Here is a 20,366-nt window from a genome sequence, read left to right as displayed (position 1 = left end):
GTGATTTCAGAACTCTAAGAAGCTTAGAAATGTACACAAAAAGCTTCTAAAGAGAGGGAAGCAGATGACTGAGGATGTGGGAAGGTTTAGTATCTGAAACTTAATAAGCAACTTATAAACAAACACCAGCAGACAGGGGACAGGCCACAGCGCACAGCTTCAACAGGACTTGCCAGATCTCACAAGCACCTCAGACTGACATGGTTCCAAGAGGGCACTGCTAGGAGCCAGCACAGGCTATTTAAAACACAGCATGTCCAGCAACAATCAGTCACTACGGTGGAGCAGCCCTAGTGTGACGCTACAGCAGTAGTAAGAGTTGCGGTTGAGATCTGTCTGGGTCAAGGCAGGCAGTGGCTTTCCAGCTAACCTGCAGGTTCCAGAGCATAGCTCCCGCAAGAACGTGGGACTGATGTGGCTCTGAGGGAGTGTTGCTAGGACCCAGCACGGGCTATTTAAATACTTCCAGGGAACAGGCAAGGCACATGGACAAAACAGACACAAGTCTGTTTTGCCAAGGAGACCACGCTTAAAGCAGGCAAGTCCACAAGAGGGAAGGGGATCGCAGTGAAAAGGAGATCCTGTTGGCAGCAAGGGAAGCTAAGGAAGGAAGACCTGCCAAGAGTAACAGCTTTCACAAGGAAGGCTGAAGCTGGCCATGACCGAGCACACTGGCAGAGCAACCGCAGAGGATTTAAAAGCGGGCAAGCCAGGAGCTCACTCAGGCTGCACAGACCGAGGCAGCTGCATGCTCGGCACGGCGCTGGAACGCTTGCGGCTGAGAAGGCAGCCAGCAGGGCACACGGAGGTGCATGCAGGTGGCCCCTGCATCCTGCCTGTAGCTCCACACTGCAGAAGAGTGCACTGGTGATCTGTCAAAATGGTCGATGTTTATCTGAGAACTAAGTTCTGACATGGAAATAGTGCCTGCATCTGACAGACCTGGTCAGGAAAACGATTCAGTGCAGGTGGTGGCTTGTATCAGAGGCCTACATGCTTTCTGTTGATGTGAAGGTTTAAGGTGCCTCTGACTGGAGACTTGTGGCCAGTAGTGTTCCCCAAGGATCAGTATTAGCTCCAGTTTTGTTCAGTATCTTCATCAACCACCTAAATGAGGGAATAGAGCATACCCTCAGCAAGATAGCTGATGGTACAAAATTGGGAGAGGTGGCTGATACACCAGAATGTCCTGCTGCCATCCAGTGAGATCTGGACAGGTTGGAGAGTTGGGCAAAGTGGGAACTGATGAAGTTCAATATGGACAAATGTAGAGTTCTGCATCTGGGAAGGAATAACAAAAGGCACCAGTACACATTAGGGGTTGTCCTGCCGGAAAGCAGCTCCACAGAGAAAGACCTTTGAGCCTTATTGGACAGTAAGCTATCCTAGGGACAGCAATGTGCCCTTGTGGCCAAGAGAGCCATTGGTATCCTGGGGTGCATCAAGAAAAGTGTGTCCAGCAGGTCTACGGAGGTTCTACTCCCTCTCTACTCTGACTTAGTCTACTCCCCCTCTGACTCTGATTTGGAATACTGTGTCCAGTTTTAGCCTCCCCAGTCCAAAAGAGACAGGGATTTACTGGAAAGAGTCCAATGGAGAGCTACAATGATGACTGCAGGACCTGAACATCTCTCCTAGGAAGAAAGACTTGAGAGAACTGGAGCTCTTTAGTCTTACGAAGGCTGAGAAGGAATCATATGAATGTCTATAAATGTCTGAGGGCTGGGCGTCAAGATGATGGTTTTTTTTGATGGTGCCCAGTAATAGGATAAGGAACAGCAGGTAGAAGCTAGAACACAGGAGGTTCCACCTCAATGTGAGGTGAAACTTTACTGTGAGGGTGACAGCACGGGAACAGGTTACACAGAGACAATGCAGAGTCTTCTTCTCTAGGGACTTTCAAAACCCACCTGAATGCATTCCTGTGTGGCCTGCCCTAGGTGATCCTGCTTTGACAGGGGGGTTGGGCTCAAGGTCTCTTCCAACCTCTAACATTGGATGATTTTATGTTATTGAGTAAGTACATGTCTTTCAGGAATCAGCAACTCGAATTTTCTTTTCTATTGGCCTTTCCAAAGCCAGGGTTTAACTAGCTGTGTCAGACAAAACGTTCTGCTTTTTTCTACTAACAATATGCTTGATTTTAATTTACTGTCTCTCACCATGTAAATATTATTATGCATAAATGAGAGAAGAATAATTACTAGATTTCTTTCTAAATTATAACCTTCATTGCCATTTTGAATTACTATTTCTAAACTGGATCCTGCAAAAATTAAAAAGGAAAAAATAATCTCCTCAGCCCTCCTTAAAACCTCAGAGTCTTTTGACCCATATAGTCCTTAATATTTCATGTAGCTACCAAACCTGTATTTTTATACATGTGTATTTGTGTGTGTATGCATGCATATGTGAATTACCTCTAAAAGCTGGATTTGCTGCTGCTATTTTGTGTAGAGTAGCAGTTACTTCCTCGACATTCATATTTCTTACAGTGTTCAGAAATTCAGTAGTGATGTTCTCATGTGCTGTTCCCAAAGAGCCAGATGAAACGTTTTGGGATTCATTGTCTTCATTTACTGCTAGAGGCTGCTTAGCTGATTGGCTGCTTGAATAAGCTATAATAAAGGAAATATTGGTTTTCAGTAAGAGCATATTTAGAGTTTTCATTACTTTTCTAAACAGAGCTTTTCAAAACAAGCTTCCAGCCCCTGGCACAGCAGCACTGCTGATAGGGTTCACATCTGACTTTGCCACAGTTTCATACAACTCAGAATCAGGAATGCTTCCCATTTCAGAAAATCCTGGAGAAACAAGGTAGTGGAGAAGATATTTCCATTATAGTTACAAAAAGGAATCAATGATCCAAGTCTCATAAAGTATAAACCATTGTAGTTTTTGTTATTGGCATTATATTAATTGAGGTTTTCAAAAGCAGAGAATTGACACCACACAGAAAAGAACCCTAACACAACAAAAAACTGAAAAAGACATTATAAAAATGGCTTCACTCATATTCTGGGTATTTTCCCTCTCCAAGCATATGATTGTAATTCCTGTGCTTGAGAAAAGTAACATTTTGTTTAAGTCATAGAATGAAATGTCCTCAAAGAAATCCAAGATTCTTTGAAAAAAAAACAAACCACAAACCAAAAACTAATCAGAAGTACTGAGGCCAAGTATTAAACAGAGCTAACCACCCTAAACAACCTAAGTTTGTTTCCACTAACATTCTGATTGGACAAAACCTGCACTAAGCCTCTTCTCCACCAACAAAGGAAAGAAATGGAGATGGGTGGAAGCCAGAGTGAAACTCTGAGAGGCCCCTTTACAGAGCAAAGTCAATTCCTCCCCAAATCATACAATTAAGTACAGTGTTCCCTTTCTAACATTTGTAGAGGGTGGAAGAAAGATCCCAAACTATTAATTTATGCTACTTGGTCCTGGCTTTGTTCTGCTCTTAAACTCCATTTTTAGAAAAGCACTAAAAAAAAAAGAGCTTATTAAAATTTATCAGACTAAATTTGCTGGCTGGAAGTTAAGGAATGAATTCATAGGGGGGGTAGGGGTGGGAAACTTTCAAACTATCACAAAGTTTAAGCGTAAAGCACATCCCAGATTACAAAACTAGCATTACCAGTATCAGAGTCACTAATATCTGCTGAAGTCAGGTCAGACTGCTCTATGGAACATTCCAGCGCTGCTTCTCCATTACATTCAGTATCTAAGAGGTCCTGTGAGGTTTGAGAAAAGTTATCTTCAGAATTTAATCAAGACTACTTCTTGAAAAGATGAACTCACACACTTTTCATGCTCACAAATCAAACAGAAGTGCAGTATTTCTGCAACCAAATCTGAAAAATCAAGTATATCCTTGAAAACTGTGTAGCTAGTAAGAAACTCCTATGCATGCTGCTCATGGTATCTCTCTACATCTGAAAAAGAACTGTGTTTTAGACCAAGAAGTGATAGTTAGAGAGCCTAATTCAAGATCACATTATAGAATAGTAAAACAATTGTAATGTGGAAAAACACTTTTTTCCTACAACTAGTAAGTTAGACATTACTTCAGTTAGAACCTGATTACTTTGCAATATGCCAGAATTTGCCCTCCTTCCATATGAATAAAACTACAAAACTCTATACACAAAAAAACAGCATGAATAAAGTGAAAGGTTTAATGTGGAAGTAAACAAGTAGTAAGTAATTAAATTCCATGTGTATAGTAGTCAGTATCATAGAGAAGTACTGCCTTTGGAGCAGAAAGCAGACAACACAGGGAAGATGGAGCATGAGGAGAAAAGAGAAATTTTATAACAAACTTCTAAATTTAGAAAGATTTTTGAAGACAAAAGAAAAAAAAAAAGTATTGTTTTCATGAAGTGTCACCTCTGTGATTCTCTTCACCTTGTTGGCTAGTACTTTCTCTCATTTGGCATTTTCCACTTAAGCTCACTCCTTCAGTAAGAAAGTAGTTAAGTAGGTAGAGGAGGAGTAGCTGTTGAGGTGAATGACACCTGTTTGATATGAGTAATTTTGCAAGAAACACTGGGAGGGATAAGGAATAATGTTTCTGTGGCAAAGATGTCAAATGGATCACCAACAAGGGGAAAGTTCCCACCATCCCTGTTGATAGTAGGGGTATGAACAAAAAGTGAAAAGCATGAAAACTATGGAGATTATGGTATAATGGAATAGTGGTAATATAATGGTAAACTGGAGGTATAAGGAATGTAAGTGGCAACCACAGTGGTCTCAAAAGAAGCATTCAAAACACCTCCACACGACACCTTTGCAAAGACAAGCTGGTCAAAAGTAATAGCATAGAGGGGAAAAACTGAGCTTCTGATAGTCAAGGAAGAAGGAGACCTCAAAGAAAAATGTCCAGAGTAGGACCAAAGTTGTATAATAAACAAAACTGACTTGAATGATTAATTACATGGTGAATGAAGTGAAGGCTGGAATGGAAATGGGATCCTGAATAACTGTGTCAAGAAGGTCAGTGGAGATAAGGGAAGTTTAAATAAGAATTGGAAAAGGACAAAAATGACACAAACACATAAATGTAAGGAAAGGAATGGGAAATAAGACAAGGTAATTCCTAGCTTGTATTAAAAAAAGCAAGCAAACACCTTCGAGCAGAAAGTATCAAGACTCTTCAACAGAAATTGAGGTATATTATCACTACAGAAATTCACATATTTAGTAGGCAAAACTAACAACATAGTCTTCAGAGCACTTTACTGTGGTGATGCATTTTTTTATGTATAGATTAAAGAAATCTGTAGATTTGTAGAATAAAACTAAAATAAAAGCTACATTACCTTGTTTGATGCAAGCTGGTGACGGTATTCTACCAGTGCATCTGTAAGAGTCTGTGTAACTTTTAGGATAAATGAAGCATCATCTTCATTCAGTATCTCAAAACTTTGCTAAAAGTATAACAAAACAGCACACAACATATTTTTTCCCCTCTGAAAGACTGAAGTATCATCATGTATAAACAAAACCTGCAGACACCCTATTTTTTTTATGTCTCTACCTCTCCCTCAGACATGGCTGAAATTACAAAGCAAATACAGCTTTTACTTTTATTGACATAAATTTGGAATAGGGAGGTGGAATGGAGGATGATCCCAACAGAAATAAGCTGCAGCTACCCAATACAACTCTTCAGAATGTAGTAATCCAAGAATATGCCTGGAAAAAACATACAGGAAAATGCTTTTCCTTAGATATTCTGATCTCTTCCCAAGATACTTGCACACAAATGATTGCGAACAACTTTTCTGATGCAATATAGTCATAATCCATTTCTCTTGAAAATAGCAAAAAAACAGAACACTATTAAATTTTAAAACATCTGCTGCCTTGCCTAATACTAACATTCTTCTTCCCCAAAAACCTAAGGAAAAAGCAGTCTTTGAAACTTCGAAGCTCCAGGAGGGATGCAAGTCCTGGTGCAAACAGTCTTCATAGGGCACACTACATCATCCTCTTGTCTATATCAATGATGCTTGTGTCATAGACATCATTCATGTCTATACTAATAAAGTTCTGCTGAAAACACCAGTGGGCACCACATAATACAACCACAGGTCTGTCCTACCAAATCAAGAATCTTCTGGATTAGAAATAAACACATTTAAAACACTTAAAAAGTCTTCCCAGATGGAAAAAAATAAGCAATAAAAACTGGGATTAAGATCCTATGTGACAGCATAATCAGGATTACATTATGTTTTTAACACTGACAGTACTTACCTCTCATGTTTGCACAAGTTGTATTTAAAGATCTCACTAAAAACTAGGTGGCAGAAGATGATTAAACTTGGACATTGACATTAACACTACAATTATATTACTATACTGTGTATGGTATGGATAACTATTGAAAAAATGGAATTATCCTATTATATGAACAGCAAATAAAAAAATGATACTTTCTAGTACATAAGACACTTTTGAATCCAACAACAGAAACACACACTGCAGCTTTAAAAAACAGGAGTATAGGATCTGCACAATTTACAAACTTCACAAAACAGAATATTATTCTGATCACATTCCCAACAGTCCTCTTTTGCTCTTGGAGGACAATCATGCTAAGCAAGAAGGATGCCCCTCGAAAGAACTCAGGTTTCACTAGCAAGGTGCAATCTTTACACCTAACAATTCCCTATTAAAAAAGGGAATAAAGGTTTTATGAGAGTCATTAGACCTCAAATCACCATGCAGTAGCTGAGTCACAGCAGCCATCACTAAAGATTTTCATTTGTCAGTGATGCTTTTAGTAACATCACCACTGCTGTATGCAAGACCACAAATGTTAATACATTAACAACAGGCAACTGCTACTTTTCCACTCCACTGACTGCATCTCTGCTGTGAATGTGTATACAATACACATTTTTCACAACTGAACAGAACTCGGGTGTTCTGACACTTACTTTACAAAGAGAATAGGTAGGCTTTTTAGTTCATGAGGTTTGGGGTTGTTTGGTTGGGTTTGGATTTTTTTGTCTGGTTTTAGGTTTTTGTTTACTTTAAATATACAACTTGTATTTTATTTCTTAAAAATTCCTTTCTTCTTGCACATCTCAGATATTTTTTCTCATTCTGTTTACAGGATCACAGGATGTCAGGGGTTGGAATGGATCCAAAGAGATTACTGAGTCCAACACCCCTGCCAGAGCAAGACCATACAATCTAGCTCAGGTCACAGAGAAACACATCCAGACGGGCTTTGAAAGTCTCCAGAGAAGGAGACTCCACAGCTTCTTTGGGGAGCCTGTTCCAGTTGTTCTGTGACCCTGCTTCCTTCCATTATTGAATTACACCATCCCAAATTCCTCATTTAAAAATGATAGATCCATTACAAAAAAAGAGAAAAAAAAGGTAAAAGGCTATTTTATTTAAGCATGTAGTTCAGGAGTGGAGTTAAGCTTATAGTTGAAGAAAATGCATTAATTTTCAATGGAATTTATTCCTTTAACAGTAAACCAGTACTCTAGCAAAAAAACTCATCTAGAAACTTTGGAATTAATACATATATTACAAATTCAGAGATACTAGTTTTACTCTGGATGCTGCCTTCTGACAAAATTGGTTAGAGTAGCAGACTGTCAACATTTAACTTCCATGCTACTTGTTGCATTTTAAACTTAGTAGTTCTGTGATTTTTCTTTAAGTGTTTTTCCAAAAACAACACTGCAAGGTAAGACTTAACACTCACCAGATAATCCAACAGTTCTTCTTGACTGGTGAATTCTTTGAAATTTGCTGTAAATTCTTGCTGTTAAACATAAAACAAAAGCCAAGAAGTCCATAAGGTTATTATAATCAGTAACTCTAAAATGAAACAGTACTTATTGTTATGGTTAATCTAGATTCTTGCTCCAATCAAATTACATATGCTTGTATGAAACATGTACATGCAATTCATGACAAAGTAGGAAAAAAATGTGTTCTTATTAGTTTTCCTTAGTAACCCATAGCTGATTTCTTTTCAATAGTATTATTAATTTTTCTTGTCAATAGTATTATATGGAGGAACCCATTAACAGAAAAACATTCACCTCTGCTTCATTGTTTTCTTCTGGCAATTGTTCACTGGTCTCACACCTTAAGACAGAATAAATAATTAAATAAACAAACAAAGCTGTATGCAGCTGGCTCTTCTATCAATGTCTAGCCAGTAAATAACTGACAATCACTTTAAATTCCTGACACACTGCTACTACGGTAGTTCTGGCATACTCTGAAATGTCATAGAATCACAGAATGGTAGGGGTGGGAAGGGAGCCCTGGAGATCATCTAGTCCAATCCTCTCCTAGAGGAGGTTTGCCTAGATCAGGTCGCACAGAAATGTGTTTAGCAAGGTTTTTCTCCACAGGAGACTCTACAACCTCTCTGGGCAGTCTGGTCCAGTGCTCTGGTACCTGCACATACTATTTCCCTGCAGAAATCCTAGTGGCCCCAAATATTACTGAAATCATTATTTATGAGGGATTTTTGTGTATGTGCGTGTGAATACCTAGTACAGAAGTTCTTAAATTCAGAATTAAGAAGTTGGCCATTGGTAGTAAAAGCTGTAAGCCATTTGTATGCACTGTATAAAGACAAGGCTCCTAATTATTGTATGATTTTTATCAGCACCTCACAAACTTCCCTTTACAAAAATTCAACTATGAAATGAAGTATTTTACAATGTATCCACAGAGATACTGGACATACAAAGATTCATATGGCTGGAAGTTACTAACCCATACTTGCAGTATTGTGAAATTACAACTGCTATAGATGTGTTCCACCCCCTATCAAATCCAGGAATCAGCTGGTTTGTTTAAATTAATCAAAACCATATGACTGCCAAGCCTAATCTCTCTTTTTTAGGAACTAAAAGTCTAGAGAAATCTATTCAGATAATTGTAGTGAACTTCTAGGCAAAGAAATTAGGAGTAATAGAATAGATTTAGACTGCAGAATCTCTGAAGGTGGAAACAACATTTGACTGCTTGCCATCAATGAAAATCTAACCTTACTCCTTTTAAGAAACTATACAGAGCTCACATCTCTCAGAAGTCTCACAAAAATAAACAAGCTGAAGTCCTAAGTTAGTATCTTACAAATGACTTTCTTGAAACACCTTACTGCTTGCAGCTACCCAGGATCTGTCTGAATAATTGGATTAAAAGAACAACACTAAGCGATCTCCCAGAGGATGCCATTATGTACAGGACTGCACAATGAGGGCCAGTGTCAGTTATTAATAGATGTAGATCCAGATGTGGACATCTGAGATTTTATTAGTTCCCTATTTTTGATATTTTCACAAACTAGTTCTCTCTCTAGATTGACAATTGCTACATTTATTTAAAAGCCAGACAAATGAACACAAGACTCATAAACTTGGACTTTTATCTAGCTTCAGGATCTGGCTTAATCCTTTTCATTAATGTCTGCCTCATAGAGAGGCAAAAGTCATACCAAAAAATATTTCAGGAAATTTCTCTTTTTACTGAGTAACAGTAAACATGCAAAAAGTGTTTCCCATATCTGGGAGAGCTATTACTTGTTTAAAGCTGAGAAACATTTCAACACAATGTCATTAGAGGAAAACAAAAACCCTAATTGTTGGAAGAGAATCAGAATTGTCTGAGCTGGAAGGGACCTCAAGGATCATCTAGCTCCAACCCTCCTTGCCATGGGCAGAGACATCTTAAAAATACACAGGCTTCTACCATTTCCCTGGGCAACCTGCCCCAGTGTCTCACCACCCTCATGATGAAAGAACTTCTTCCTAACATCCAATCTGAACCTACCCACTTTGAGTTTTGCTCCATTCCTCCTAGTCTATCACTACTTGACACCCTACAAAGTCCTTCATCGGCTTTCTTGTAGGCCCCCTTAAGATACTGGAGGGCCACAAAAAGGTCTCTTTGGAGCCTTCTGCTCTCTAGACCAAACAGCCCCAGTCTGTTCTCATAGGAGAGGTGCTCCAGCTCTTTGATCATCCTTGTGGCTCTTCTCTGGACAAGCTCCAGCACGTCCATATCTTTCCTGTAATAGGGACTCCAGAACTGGATGCAGTATGCCAGGTGGGGTCTCACAGGAGTAGAGGGGAAGTATCACCTCCTGGTTACACTATGTTTGGGTTGATGCATGTACATCCCTTATCAAGTGCTTTCCTGTGGTTCTTGATGCACAAAGACAACTGGTGTTGGAGATACCGCCCTGTCGTGGAGGGCCCATAGGCCCAAAATAGGCTTATACATGCCTTGTCTTGCCTGGACATGTTTTTTCTGCCCACACCAGAGGTAAACACATAAACGAGCACAAAGCAACACAACAGACCTGGTGCCATAAAGTCTGGCCTGCCCAGGACCCAGATTGTGTAATGGAGTTGTGTAAGTGGTTTCATAAACCCCACACGCCCAGCTCATGTTTGCTGGGTACAAGGCCCATGCTACCTCCATATTTGGGAGGTCCAGGCCCGTGGCCTTTGCCTATTATGGTATGGTTTGGCTAACTGCCAAGCTGATTGGTCATTTTGGTGGCCAAGGGGCCATTAATCTCGGCCCACATTTGATAAATAGGAGGTACACAGGTAAACAAAGTGCTTATGCTTATGCCTGCCTGCTTGCTCACCCGCAGTGCTCACTCGCCTGCTTGCTTGCTTGGCTGCTATTTGCCTGTGCTATCTACTTTTCTCTACAGAGACAGAGTCTCCCATGGGCTCCCAGCCAGCCGTGCACACCTGCACACCACTGCAGTGAGTTACCGGGACTAGACCCCAGATTGTCTGCTTGCGATTGGCCTGTATGACCAGCATGACACTGTGCTGAGACCACACAGCATCCTGCCTCTGCACCTGAAGGTCCTGCCAGAAGAAGCCAGGAGAACAAGGTCAGATACTGTCCTTTCCCCTGAAGCCAGGAGGATCCCATAGCCTCAACGTCCATGGGCAGACTTCCCTGAAGATTGGACATTTGTGTAGGCTGTGACATAGCCCCAGAGGGTGATTGATAATTAATAAGAATCTGTAAGTAAATGCTTTAATGCCTCTGTAATTCTCTATTGCCTTCTGCCATAGAGCAGGAAGAGCTTGGGCCCATCTGCTGGGCAAACAGCGTATTGACCCCAGGCAGCATTTGGCCACAGGGAAATTCCTCTCTCTGATTATTGTTTCAGTGTTTGCTAGTTAGTAACAAGTTACTGTTTGATGTTATTCCTAGAATGTCTTCCACAACCATGTAAGAACAAAATATTGATATTAAGATTCAGTGGTTGGGGGTGGCAAGAGTTCAGAACATTGACATTAATAAATTATATATTTTCATAGAATATCCTCTCACAGTAATTAATTTTCCCCCCTCTGCAACACCCCTTCACACAAAGGCTAAACTCACAAAGGCTAAACTCACAATGCTGTTATTAATAAAGATGTTTACAAACAGAAAGCACAGTTTCACCATTTTAGAGCCACATACAAGACTTCTTACTGTTCCTCTATGAACGGTCTTCTAAAGATGAACCTTGAACCTTAATTGTTGTGACTATTCACTGTTTCCTCTCTAAAATCAGTTAATATACCACCTTGATTGCCTGGCATGAACCCACAACAGAGAGGGTTTTTTAAACCATGAGAGAACATTATGTTTGACTTTGTAATACATGAGGATTATGCCTTAAGGATAACATAGTTAAATGTAAAAAAATAGTTGCACTTAGAGCACAATCTGAGGTCACTTTACATATAGTAGGTTTTCTGTTGATGAAAGTTGAACATTACTTTGGAAGTTTAAGCATTCTGTTATGCTAGCATGCTTTTCTTTCTTGTAGCACACATACTCTATAGAAATCAAATGCAGACATACAAAACTCTCCTTTAGTAAATTTAAAGGGTTCAGAGGGTAGTGGATTTTTTCCTGTCTTACTTTTCTGAGTTGTTGTCTTTGCTGCCATCTTCAGTCTCAATGTCTTGGCTGCTTTCAAAAGCCTTATTTGGTTCGACCTTCTCATCAGGTTTTGCCTTGTCTTTCTGACTTTTTTCCTGCTCTTTTTGAACATCCTTTTCATCTAAACCAATGAAACCAGTATATTTAGTAATAGTTTTACAGTATTTTAATTGAAAAGCATTATTTACTTAAAATATTCTTTTAAAGATATCATTAGTAAAACCTGAAGGTCTAAGTAAGGTATTATGTGAAGAAATAAAATAAAAAATGAACCTAAAAAACCCAAAGATTTGGCTCAGTCATGAAGCATAAATTCTTATTTCTGATCAGAAATATTCTGAATGAGAATAATTATAACACATTTAGACAGAACTCCAGCCTCACCTTTGATGTTAAGCCTACAATCAAGCAGCAACTTCCAGTGCTCACTGATTTTTATATTTTTCTGTGAGTTTATTCAAGAAAATAAGCATCATTGAAAAAAAACCCAACAAAATCTATCCAATCTATTTCCTTTTCATTCTTGCACTCTAGGCATGCAGCTGTTGCCATTTCTTTTCCCTGACACTGAAGAACAATTTATATGCCCAAAACCAGTCTGTGCCACTTCCCCCAAAAATATGCAGAGTACATTTGACACAGTAATTACGAATCTTATCTCTTTTCTGTTCTAAAGCATCTAGCAACATAAAGCAAATCTGGGATCATTCTTTCCTCTGCCACAGACCCCAAACCCATTCACACTCTGCACAAATTCACTTCATAGAGCAGAATAGAACTACAGAAGCCATAAACACAGTGTAAGAGAATCAATGCATTGGCAAAAGTTTTAAGAAAAGAAAACCAAAAACATTTTTCTCTTACCTTGAACAGAGTCCAGCATTGTCTCATCATTATATGGACAATCTGTTTCTTCTTCATTGCTAAGTGATACATCCAAATGCTGAACTTTAGCTTTTGAAGGGCTGTCATCTGCGTTGGGATCTAAAGAAATCATAGAACAGTTTAGGTCGGAAGGAATCTCGAGGATCATCTAGTTCCAACTCCCTGCCACAGGCAGGGACACCTCTTACTAGAACAGGTCACTCAAGGCCTCATCCTACCTGGCCTTGAACACCTCCAGGGAGGGAGCACAACCTCCCTGGGCAACCTGTGCCAGTGTTTCACCACCCTCACTGTAACAAACTTCTTCCTAACATCTAGTTTAAATCTCCCCTCTGCTAGTTTAAATCCATTACTCCTCATCCTGTCATTACAAGACCTTGTAAATAGTCTCTCCCCAGCATTCCTGTAGGTCCCCTTCAGATACTGGAAGGCTACTACTAAGTCTCCTCAAAGCCTTCTCTTCTCTCCAGGCTGAAGAACCCCAACTCTCGGAGTCTGTCCTATGCTCATAAGAGAGATGCTCCAACCCTCTGATCACCATCATGGCCTCTTCTGTGTATATATATGTGAAATGTAGCACATTTACATACTAATGTATATTAAGTACATTAATTTTAATTAAAATCTTTATTTTTCTTGCAGGCCTGAGAAGGAGCATCTCATAGCAGTTTTTAGCCATTTCCTAAAGTACTATGCAATTGTACTGTCTGTCTTGATGTGATATTGTACAGCAGTGAGTTTCAAAATACCAAACTGAGTGGAGAAATCTCTCAGGTAGCACTCTGCTACAGTTTTGTGAGTATCAATGGCTAGTAAAACAGAAGGTTCTTTTCCACAGATAAGAGTTACAGCTGCTCTCTAAGAACAGTCTGGGTTTCTGGAATGCACATTAAATAAACACATGGAGCTCCAAACTGTTTCTTTTGCCCAGTTCACTAGATTGCTTGTGAGTAGTTGGCACTGCAGACTACAGTAGTTACCAGATAAAAAGAAATCACAGGTAATAGGATTCTGGGAAGCAAAGAGGATATACAGAAGAGAGAAAAAAGCCATATAAAACAAGTCTCTCTACGCTCATGGAAGAACTTATTAATTCATCAAATTTTCAGTATAAATCTTACAAAATGCAGCTTAGACCATCAGCACATACTACAATTACTGACCAAATCCTTCAATTTGCCCTTAACCAATATGACTTAGATCCAAGGGAGTTTACTCAAAAAGAAATGTACAATTTACATGTCACTAAGCACACTTACATTGCTGCCATTTTCTCCTCATTATTGGAGCTCCTCTGACAACCTAAAAATAAAAGCCATTTATGTTAGCTATTTTATGGATGAAACTATTCCATAAACATTTCATCGGAGATAAATACTTATCTTTCTAAGAATATATGACCAGCAGTGTCAAACACATATATCATAGTATCACAGTACCATCAGGGTTGGAAGAGACCTCACAGATTCTTGGTAAAGTCCAACCCTTTACCACAGAGCTCAAGGCTAGAGCATGGCACCAAGTGCCACGTCCACTCTTGCCTTGAACAGCTCCAGGGTCGGTGACTCCACCACCTCCCCGGACAGCCCATTCCAGTGTCCAATGACTCTCTCAGTGAAGAACTTCCTCCTCACCTCAAGCCTAAATCTCCCCTGGCGCAGCCTGAGGCTGTGTCCTCTTGTTCTGGCACTGGCCACCTGAGAGAAGAGAGCAACCTCCTCCTGGCCACAACCTCCCCTCAGGGAGTTGTAGACAGCAATAAGATGTCCCCTGAGCCTCCTCTTCTCCAGGCTAAACAATCCCAGCTCCCTCAGCCTCTCCTCATAGGGTTTGTGCTCAAGGCCTCTCACCAGCCTCGTCGCCCTTCTCTGGACACGCTCAAGCATCTCAGTGTCCCTCCTAAACTGGGGGGCCCAGAACTGAACACAGTACTCAAGGTGTGGTCTAACCAGTGCAGAGTACAGGGGCAGAATGACCTCCCTGCCCCTGCTGACCACACCATTCCTGATGCAGGCCAGGATGCCACTGGCTCTCTTGGCCACCTGGGCACACTGCTGGCTCATGTTCAGGCGGGTATCAATCAGCACCCCCAGATCCCTCTCTGTCTGGCTGCTCTCCAGCCACTCCGACCCCAGCCTGTATCTCTGCATGGGGTTGTTGTGGCCAAAGTGCAGCACCCTGCACTTGGAGCTATTGAACCCCATCCCATTGGACTCTGCCCATCTGTCCAGACGGTCAAGGTCCCACTGCAGAGCCCTTCTGCCCTCCAACCCAGCCACATCTGCCCCCAGCTTAGTGTCATCTGCAAACTTGCTGATGACTGACTCGATGCCCTCATCCAGATCATCTATGAAGATGTTAAAGAGGATGGGGCCCAGCACTGATCCCTGAGGGACACCACTAGTGACAGCATCCAGCTGGATGTGGCACCATTCACCACCACTCTCTGGGTCCGGCCCTCCAGCCAGTTCCTAATCCAGCACAGAGTGTTGCCATCCAAGCCATGGGCTGATATATGAAAATCCCTGAGCAGATATTCAATAAGTCAGTAACCTGGGCACTTATTTACCACAATTCACTTTATGTTAGAGCTAGGAAAAAGAAAAGGAAAAAAACCCAAATGGCTAGTTTTAGAAAATACAGTAGTAAAATTAAACTAGGTTAAGAATGCTCTATGTAAAATTTCTTTAAATCAAGGACAGATTTGCTATGGATGTATTGAAACTTCCTAGAAAAACAGTTTACGAAATATAGATGGAATTTTTTCTACATCTATGAACAAAAATCTCAAATGAAATATACAGCCTTGAGTCTAAGAGAAATTTGATCTAAGCCAGTAGGTCAAAAGAAAAGGTTGCTGCCAACTGTCAGTTAGGCTTTCTTTTTGAGCAGAGGAAGACAGGGGTGACCTCATTGCTGTCTACAACTACCTGAAGGGACATTGTAGCCTAGTGGGTGGTGGCCTCTTCTCCCACGCAATCACCAATAGAACAAGAGGACACAGTCTCAAGTTGTGCTGGGGAAAGCATAGGCTAGATGTTAGGAGGAAGTTCTTCACAGAGAGAGTGATTGGCATTGGAATGGGCTGACCAGGGAGGTGGTGGAGGCACCGTCCCTGGAGGTGTTCAAGAAAAGACTCGATGAGACACTTAGTGCCATGGTCTAGTTGATTGGATAGGGCTGGGTGCTAGGTTGGACTGGATGATCTTGGAGGTCTCTTCCAACCTGGTTGATTCTATGATTCTATGAAGACAGAATGAATTTGATGATCCAGTATTTCTCTCCTTTAGAGTATTTACTCTAGAAGAAAGACTGAATCTTCCAATATTCCCAAACATCTTTAACAAAAAAGAGCGAGATTAGCACAGGCTCTCATCCTTATGCCCAACTGTGATAGCACTGCATAGAAAGAAACATAGGTCTTTTTTCAGATGAGCAGGAGACAGTGTTTGAACACAGTAACACTGTGAATTCCACTCTGAAAGGAGATATATCTTATATGCACAGTAAGTATCACACCAAGAGATCTTACCAAGAAATACTACTGAACAAGCTGGATGTTGACAAGTAAATTGGTGGAGTGTACAAATATAATATATACCATAAAGAACACTAAGTACCTCAGGAAATTTGTCATGAATCACAGTGCTACAGTACACCTTAAGAAGAAAATTTGGCAATAATCTGCCCAGATAAAGGTGGCAAATGTTCCTAAATACTCTTGTATTTATATGTGTGAACATCAACAGAAAGCAGTAAGGTATCTTCATAGAACATGCTTCTCAGGATGCAGGTTGCCAAAAATCTAAGCTTCTGGTGCTTCTGTGATTCCACGGCACTGCTGGCAACCTCAGATCACACCTGCAAATTCCCACACTTCCCTCTAGACTACCAGAATTTTTCCCTTGGTTATCTGAGAATTGCCACAAGGTGCTAAGAAACCAGAAACTAAATCAGAAAAGTCAAAAAGGTAGTTTCCTAGCAACAACGTAACAAGTTATTTTGCACACATTTCCCTCCACCTGGGAATTGATTAAATATTAATACAGAGATTTTGTGTTATCTGTGCACACTAGAGTCATATTTCTGTAGGCTCAGGTAGCATAAGCATTATTTCAAGCAAGAGAAATATGTATGACAGGAGTAACCAAGGGGAAACTGTGTCCAGAATGATCCTGGAACAATTAAAAAGACGAAAAAATGTAAGATGTAATAAAGGCCAAAAACCACTACATTTTCCTATTCTCCAAAGCAGATCTGTCATCATAACAGAAATGAGTTTCTTTGGGTTTTTTTCATCAATATAAAATTTCTGGAATTCTTTAAGAAACATACCTTTATTTGTTTTCTTCCTTCTTTCTTCTCAATTGTTTCTGCGATTTGCTTAACTTTTTTTCTCAGTTCAGAGCCTATGCCCTCAACCTCTGCTACCTCAGGATAATGTTGTTTCTAAAAAACAAGGAAACATAAAGCCTTAAGTCACATTTTATCCTATGTAACTCCTTCTAGATCTAGCACAGCTAATAATCATGGAAAATAAATCAACATTTATATATACATAGCAGAACTTACTAAAATAATTATGTATAGATCACAGAATCAAGCCCTCAAAACAGGGCTCACACTGAACAGGTTGCACAGGGCTTTGTTCACTTGGGTCTGGTGAACACAGAGATTCCCCCATCTCTCTACGTAACTTTCTCCAATGCTCCACTGCCCTTACAGTGATAATATTCTTCCTTGTGTCAAGTAGGAAACTCCTGATTGAATTTATGCTTCTGCCAAGGACCTCCATAAAGGGCCTGATTCCACCTTTTTAAAATCGCCTGGGCTACTGTTAGATCCTCCTGACATTTATTCTCTTCTCCAGCCTGAACAAGCCAAATTACCTTAGTCTTTCCTTACAGCAGAAGTGCTTCAGCCCCCTTACCATCTTGTCAGCTCCCCCCTGAAGTTGCTCAGACTCATCAATGGCCTTTCTTGTCTGCAACAGTGCAAAATTGGACACGATATTCTAGACATGGCCTAACAAGCATCAAGAATGGGGGAACAATCATTTCCTTTGAGCTACTGGCCTTTATAGGGTATATCAGCTTGCTGTTAGCTTTCACTGATGCCAAGGCACACTACTTTACGTTGCTGTCCACGACTCCCAGCACCTTTTTAACAGAGGAAATTCAGCAGAGCAAATTCCAGCCATTTTGTCTCCTGCCTTTCCCACTGCCTAGGGTTAATCTGTCCCAGGTGTACAACTTAAAAGTTATGCTTGTTGAATTATTATATTTTACAGTATTTAAGAAAATATCAAAGATATATTTAAAGGGCATAAGATTCAGAATTGCAGGAAACAGTTCAAAGTGAACAATAAATATGAGAGCCAAGAACACCAAAACTCAGCATATGCATTTGAATTAATTACCAGAAACAGCATGATGTTTATGAAGGACACCACACATGCATCACAGTACACCTGATAACTTTAGCTCTAAAACTACTTCAAAACACTGTACAAACTCAGCATACTGTGATCTGAAGATACATGGGATACAGTACCAACTTGAAGCAGGTATTTTTATAGACAGCATCGAAAAACTTTTCAGAATATTGATTTCTCAGTTTTGTGAAAAGCCATCCTAAAGAAACTCATCCATGTAAACATGGAAAGACTGAGTAGTCTCACTTCTCTAAACAAACTGAAAAACTAAATAATGTATTTGAATACTTATGGGCCAGCAGGAACCTTAAGAGCTTTGAAAAATTCCATGTAAGAAGCACAGAACTTACATGGCTTGGTAAGCCACAAAACTGGAGATAATTTTTTTTTATTTCCCCAATTCCAAGTCTCAGTCTCTGTCCAATACTAACCATATTCATTTATAATTATGTTCCTTTTAAATCAAAAATATATGAAAGATGGAACAATTTCTTCATTGATCCAGTTCCTCATGATAAAACAAAATTTAATAAAAAAACTATTTCTAGTCAATTTTAGCAGTAAAATTCATTATTAGCATTATAGATCAAACCAGAATGAACTACAAACTCACTGCAGCAGTGGACAGGAATACTCCTAACTGATGAGAAGAACTTTAAATCCATTGTGACAGTTGAGCAGTTGCAATACAAACACACATTTTCATGAAAGCTTATGTAACATCTCAATCTTTTATTAAAAATAAAAATCATAATAGGAGTAGCAAATGCTCTACTTAGAGCATTACATGAGGGGGAAAAAACCACAACAAAACAAGTCAAACTGCATTTTCAAAACTTACCAGGTATGCTAGTCTATGCTTGGAACCACAAATATGCATGAACATGCTACTCAATCCTGTTCTACATTGGCAGAGTTGACATTCATAGAGAAAAGGGAAATTCTGTTTTGATCTGTATTCTATTATATAATTAAGCCCTGTATTGATGGGGGAAAAAAAGTTAGGAAAATGTGATGTTTACTGAAACAAATAATCAGTGCTACTTACAAGAGACATTAAAGGAAATGATTACTACTGCATGCCACACATACAAATCAATATTTTTAGACCCATCACTTATTTTATCTCTTGGGTGCCTATACTTCTGCAACATCGAAGGTGTAAAACTGAATTTAAGATGCCTTACGTTTACCCCACAGAACTTAACAATCTGGTACTTCTTTTTTAATAATCTAAAAAATAATAGTAACAACTCTTTTGTAACTTTTTAGAATGGAAGGTATATGCTGTGGAGTTATTTTTTCTGTCTACTCTACTCAGTGGGAGATTATATTGCAAAGAAGTCAAAGTTAATTTCTGCTATACCAGTTTAGACTGCTTCTAGAGAACATTCTCAGTGTATACCCAAAGCAAAAATATTCCAGGCCAAATACAATGACTATGTCACTAGGATCTACCATTTCCATACCATGTATTGGCTACTCAGTCTAAACACAGAATGATTTTATTACACATTACCTAATTTTACATTTAAGAAAACCCCAACCAACCAATACTCTATAAAGGTACACATCAGAAAAGGAAACAATTACAGTATTAAAAAAACTCACCAAGAGCAGGTTCTGAGTTTTTATACATATTAAGCTGTTTTTCCAAGGTCCGTCCCTGAAAATTTTGTGGCTTGCTTTGCTCTGTAAGACAAGATCAATGTTTATTACTCCTACATCATCCATCTATCAATTAGTCTTCATGATCTTAAGTCACATCACAAAAAGCCTCCAAAATGAAACAAACTGAGTTGAACTTTTGGCCCAGAGAAAACAAGCCAAGAAATTCACATTCAGGTGAACCCCTGCTTGTATATGGTCCCACATACAAACTAAGTCCATTATTCAGAAATATTTTTAACCCCCGTCTCTTTTTACTCTTATTAGAGCATGGGATTGTTTAGCCTGGAGAAGAGGAGGCTCAGGGGTGACCTTATTGCTGTCTACAACTACCTGAGGGGTGGTTGTGGCCAGGAGGAGGTTGCTCTCTTCTCTCAGGTGGACAGCACCAGAACAAGAGGACACAGCCTCAAGCTAC

General features: G+C 39.8%; 1 protein-coding gene across 3 annotated transcripts in view; it reads right to left on the bottom strand.

The window, feature by feature from the left end:
• The window catches only part of LOC135178816 (uncharacterized), a 29,684-nt gene that overhangs the window by 2,860 nt on the left and 6,458 nt on the right, over window positions 1–20,366 (bottom strand). For all 3 annotated transcript variants that reach the window (XM_064150075.1, XM_064150076.1, XM_064150077.1), the window contains exons 6-16: window positions 19,892–19,972; window positions 19,122–19,258; window positions 17,182–17,295; window positions 14,106–14,148; window positions 12,826–12,945; window positions 11,941–12,082; window positions 8,079–8,124; window positions 7,736–7,795; window positions 5,325–5,432; window positions 3,638–3,734; window positions 2,421–2,618 (exon numbers count right to left, since the gene is read on the bottom strand). In XM_064150075.1, coding sequence (XP_064006145.1) covers window positions 2,421–2,618; window positions 3,638–3,734; window positions 5,325–5,432; window positions 7,736–7,795; window positions 8,079–8,124; window positions 11,941–12,082; window positions 12,826–12,945; window positions 14,106–14,148; window positions 17,182–17,295; window positions 19,122–19,258; window positions 19,892–19,972 — 1,146 coding nt within the window. The remainder of the gene's footprint in view (window positions 1–2,420; window positions 2,619–3,637; window positions 3,735–5,324; window positions 5,433–7,735; window positions 7,796–8,078; window positions 8,125–11,940; window positions 12,083–12,825; window positions 12,946–14,105; window positions 14,149–17,181; window positions 17,296–19,121; window positions 19,259–19,891; window positions 19,973–20,366) is intronic.

Source organism: Pogoniulus pusillus, chromosome 10 (genome assembly GCF_015220805.1).
Source record: "Pogoniulus pusillus isolate bPogPus1 chromosome 10, bPogPus1.pri, whole genome shotgun sequence".
NCBI lineage: Eukaryota > Metazoa > Chordata > Aves > Piciformes > Lybiidae > Pogoniulus > Pogoniulus pusillus.
This window is presented reverse-complemented; position numbering and strand designations above follow the sequence as displayed.